Here is a 5,314-nt window from a genome sequence, read left to right on the forward strand (position 1 = left end):
TAGTTCTCACCAAGGGATCATATATTCCTCAGAAAAAAGAAGTAGATGAAGGTTATTTATTGTTGTGACATTTTCCTGTAATAAGAAGCTTCATTTACACAGCAGGGTGTAAACAGCATTGACTAAAAGTTTGTTATTTGTAATCATAAATAATTAATCGTAATAAATATGTATCAAGTAACTTTACAGCACACTTCAGGGCCAAGATGCAGATATGTTTCACTCAAATGTGCTCTCTGGAAGGAGAAGAAAAACATTAGCAGCAGTTATCTTACTCACAGCTGTAATCATATCATTGGAAAAGACTGGCATACTGAGTTCTCAAACCCCTGCTAGCGAGGTATGTGACTGCACTGCAAGTCCACTCAAAGTATTAAGGGCTTGAAATGAGATTTAAAAACAATACAAAACTGCAATTCAGAAGCATCAGAAAGAAACCTAAACTATGTCCTTGTCAGCAACAATAGTTCTGCCATGAAATTCAGTTGACATTCCTCACATTTTCCTGTTCGGCACCTGTTTGAGAATGCGCTTCTGAGATGGGAATAAAATAGCTTCAAGCCGTTTATTCTGCTTAGTTTTCCCCTTGGTCTCTGTAAATTCTACATGTGTTTGCCCTTACTCCAAATGATTTTTCAGCTACATATATGCTTTTACCAGAAAATGGACAAGATTCAAGAGTAAATATTATTCCTACATGTATCTGTTCCTTTGAAAGGGAAGTATGTAATAGAATGGTAACACAGCTTTCCTAACAACAGGATTTGGAGACTCCGTATGCCAACAACTATCTCTACAACTGTTGCACACACATTTTTCCATTCGCTCACAGAAGAACAAGAATATACACATTTGTTTAGGCTTTTCTCTCTTACGCACATTTTATCTTTCAAGTACCACACACTCATCATTCCCAATATTCACAATAATATACAATAAATACAGCTTTTTCAATTCCCATTACCACTGACAAGCCAAATTAATTAGTGTATACTGTCTTCTAAAGAGACATATAATACCAACCTTAAAGTACAGTTACACACACACACATCATCGTAGACTTTTTGTGTGGTCTGATGTGCACTAAACACATCTGAAGGAAAATAATTAACTTGTAGCTCAGTACTGGCACTTAGCTTACATATAGTACAGAGCTGACTAGTAGAGCCGTAATTTCGGTATRTTCTTTTCGGTTCTTCATCGCACAGGTAATTGTCATTTGTGTCTGATTCTAAGTGATTAACAAAGTAATGTCTGACTTTTAAATGCCCCCACTACAGGGCCACACTTTTTTTACATTAGTAAAGGAAGATGCATGTGTTATTTCTTAAGTCACTGCAGGCCATATATCACAAAATACAAAAGTTAAACTTACAGAATTGTTCTGTCTCTCTCTAGTCTGCCATTATCTTTCCATATAAAATAAAAGCTATATCTTCAAACAAGTAACTTTGTGCCTTCCCCCCATCCTCCCTTTGGGTGTCGTATTTCTAGGATAATTTACTCTTAAAGATCAATCAGCTTTGAGTACAAAAACAAGTTACAGGTGTTTAACCACATGCTGATTATTCTGAAAGCCTGCTTACAAATAGGATAAGGCCACAGATTGTCAGCTTAAACTGTGGTATCTTACACCATACAGAGAAACCATTCAATTTCTGCTAATACTTTAGTGATAATGAAGATACAAACATAGCAGATATTCAAGGACATCTTGGGCAATAACCCAACTGAATTATGGTCCTTTCACTGTTATGTTCTTTCAATKATAAACTTTCCTAATTAAAAGTGTCTAGCTGAAACCCCAAATTAACTGTGGTAGCTAMCAGTGTGCTTGCATATAGTTAACAAGTTAGTTAACAAGGAAACAGTGGAAAGGTAAACATGCAGTTTGGCAGCATGTTTTCTGCTATAAAACTCAAGCAAGTGCTAGAAGTTCTCAAACTGTGAGAGAAGCGGTACCGTGATCTGCTCTTGGCGGTACCCACAAGTGATTCCTCCCCCAACCAGGTTAATTCCATTTTTGTACTCAAATGTTTTAGGGAGAGTAATCTATAATCCTCTACCTCTGAGYGCTCCCTGCCTCAGAACACTCTCAGTTTTGTCATATTTGCCTGGGTAATATTCTAAATTACAAAATTAGAAATGTATGTGTTTGAAAGGTTTTTCAAAATTAAATTATACACAAACTGGTCTTTACTAAACTATCCTACAAATATTCCACAAACAAGGCAAAATAACCAGTCCACCACAAAAATCTACAAATACAAAATGTAAGTCTTCCAGTACTTATTGYAACGGGAACAATAGTTCAGAAAATAAACCTCCAACTTTTCACATGGTATAATGGATTTTTTTTTTTTAATGCGAATTGAAGGGCTTCCAACATAGCCGAGTCATGAAACAATCCAGAAAGTCATCTCTAGTCTCCACCTTCTTCAGCTCAACCGCTAAGTGGATCCTCCCTGTAATGTATGGCATACCGGAGCTTTTCTAACATTATGTCCAGAGATGAATACTGAGGAAGTTTGATCATAAACATGCATGTTTCAACACGGATGTACCGGGAATCTGGAGAACCTGCAGGAGAAGCACAAGAAGGTATTTGAACACCCCCTTCACTTTCACCTGATTTTCCCTTCTCCCCAGTGCCCATTAATAACATATCAAAATCATAAAATTACTGCATATATGTGTCTCTTAAACCTTAAATACTGCTGTTAGTCCTATCGTTTTAAAAACACAGAAGACAAACATTATACAAAATCTCTTATTGTCTCTAGAGGGCAATGCTGTAAATAGTTTAAGCTTTTCTGTTCTATTTTTGCAGAATTACATGGTTTTAAAACAGCTCTCTCTTCTTAGTTACAGCCAAAAACTACCTGCATCTCCATTTTCATTCTTTGTACATTAAATACATGTTTAAATTAAAAAAGGGAGAATTGAAAACTAGAACTGCAATGTGAGCAGAGCCAATTTTATTAGCCTTAGAAAGCAGTAGATAAACATACCTGCAGCTCCATCTGGGGGTGCAATTTTCATGGGGTAAGGTGGGACGTGGGCAGTATCAGGACCTCCGTCTTTGCAAGGACACGTGAACGGAATTCGCTCCTGGTTACAGGCAAACTTTATAAACTTACAGAGCTCCTCCTGAGTGAACATTTCCAAGGCRCTCCAGAAAAACTCGATGTGCTGATCAGTCTCCATCAAGCCCACCTGGTACATGGTATGTGCCTAACAAAGGAAAGAAAGCAACATGTCCACTGCTGCTTCCTTCTTCCCCCCATAAACCATCCCCACTTAAACTTTAAGAGAATAAAAGGCAATGGAAATTATACCTCTCTCCCCAAGTTCTCCTGCCTGTTCAAAATCATTACGAAATCCAGTCATGGTCTATACTGTTAAAATACAGAGATTTTGTATCTTTTCAACCTATCTGCTTCTGCAACAGGCTTGTCCTAGTCTGTCTCCTCTGTAGTGTTGTTGGTGTAAATTTATTTTTCATCTAATTTGCAGGACTGGGGCAGTTCGTAACTGCTGCTGTTACAAGGAAAACAAAACACAATGCTAATTCCCTCAGTGAAGGATATTCTACAACTTCTGACACAAGAAAACAGTTTTTATGGTATATTTCCTATGATATCAAAATGAAAGTATTTAAGATCAAAAGTTGTGCGTAACAGATTAAGTTTAGATTTTTAGAAGTTATTTGCAATTCAAAACAGAGGCAGCAGCTCTTTCAATCCTAGCTCAAGTGGCAGATACTGAATAAAGCTCAATAAAATGGAAATAGTTTTGATATTTGTTGTTTAAAAAAATTAATTATTTCTCTCTGGAAAAAGCCACACTCTTATTATTTTTCTCAACACAATTAAATTTTTTGGAGGTAAAAGGGGGTGTCCAAGTACAGGGCACTATTCCCTAAGGACCATCGTGGCTAAACCACAGCCTGAGGGCTCTCCCCTAAAACCTTCCACGCGGAAAGGCCCTTGTCTGCTTGTCAGATATGTAAACTTTGCCAAAGAAACTGCAGTACTTCACACCTTGAGAAACTCCARGTTAATGTAAGGTAGCCCACATGTCCTCAGCTCCATCTCGAGAGGGGTCAGCGTAGTTAGAAGCTGCAGGGGAATAATAGACCCAAGTCCAGCACGCACTGCAGTCATGCACTCTGGAGTCTGCAGCTCACGCATCCTCAAGCTCCGGATTGCCGTTGCATACACATCCTTGTTCTCCCACCTAGAAGGAAAAGGGTTCAGGATAAGAAAGGAGAGTGTTTAAGAATCATCCTCTTTGCCTACCGAAGGTTATTACACAGGAGGGGTCTTCCAGTGAGTTTCAGCTTTTCAGTGATCAAGTCCGAGTGTTAAACTATTTGCATTCTGATGCTTCCCAATTCAATTCTGTATTCTTCAGCTTACTCTTCCTTCCTCATGCTCACATTACTCGTATCTCACAAGCCTCACAGCTGTGGGTGTTTAAATAAGCCAGGAAGCAGACAGTGTGCACTGCTCCTAAGCTGTCTCTTTCTCACAGAACAAAAGGCAATAAACAGTGTTGGAGATTCCAAGGTCCTGCCAACAAATGTAAACTGTTCCCAGATTTTGCCAGCTTTCAGCTTGTTATGAAAGCATCTCTGGAGAGCCTGGTGCTTGAAAAATTATTCCAGAGCTAATTCTTTCCCACTTAGTACAACTTCCTGCCAAGAAAGTTGTTACTCACCCCACCGGAATGTGCCTGCCTCTGGGACAAAGCTCCACTTCTTCCCCTGTCATGGTCAGGTAGGTAAATTTACAGCATGGCTTGTTAGGACAGTCAGGGCTCTCTGTTGCTAGATGCTGAGAAGCAATTTCTGCACACAAGGCTTCCAGCTCAGTCTCATCATTTATCTGTCACAAAACACAAGAATAATACTAGTGACATGCATGTCTGAGTATCCTGTTCTTGTGAATCATTGAAGGCATCAAAACGGTGCACTAGCTGCATCATCCAGTGATGTAATTGGTGAACTGATGTAATGTAGTAATAGCATGAACACGCAAAGGCAGTAACTGGTCAGTTATTTTCTGGTCTAATACTACAGAGTTGCATTAACCTTTCCAGAAGCCCTGAATTCTACTAAGCCTCATAGCAAATGTGAGACTGAGTTGCTTTTCCAAGCCATCTGGATGCAAAAAAATAGAACCCATATGACTGGCCAAAACACTCCATGGCTCTGCTCAAATGAAAACATCTGCTGAGTAGTGAAGTCAACCATTACCATTTACAGAGGCAGTGAAATTAGCTGCTACTGGTTACTAGAACAATGTGCTTA

At 38.9% G+C, this 5,314-nt stretch overlaps 1 protein-coding gene across 1 annotated transcript in view; it reads right to left on the reverse strand.

Moving 5' to 3' along the window:
• Nucleotides 1–6: 6 nt before the first annotated feature.
• HECTD4 (HECT domain E3 ubiquitin protein ligase 4) overlaps nucleotides 7–5,314 on the reverse strand; it is a 75,500-nt gene continuing 70,192 nt past the window's right edge. The window contains exons 71-74 of the mRNA XM_085314483.1: nucleotides 4,723–4,889; nucleotides 4,044–4,239; nucleotides 3,012–3,234; nucleotides 7–2,580 (exon numbers count right to left, since the gene is read on the reverse strand). Of these exons, the coding sequence (XP_085170609.1) occupies nucleotides 2,444–2,580; nucleotides 3,012–3,234; nucleotides 4,044–4,239; nucleotides 4,723–4,889 (723 nt within the window). The 3' untranslated portion in view covers nucleotides 7–2,443. The remainder of the gene's footprint in view (nucleotides 2,581–3,011; nucleotides 3,235–4,043; nucleotides 4,240–4,722; nucleotides 4,890–5,314) is intronic.

This window comes from Rhea americana, unplaced genomic scaffold, assembly GCF_003343005.1.
Source record: "Rhea americana isolate MKP2758 unplaced genomic scaffold, rheAme1 scaffold_405, whole genome shotgun sequence".
NCBI lineage: Eukaryota > Metazoa > Chordata > Aves > Rheiformes > Rheidae > Rhea > Rhea americana.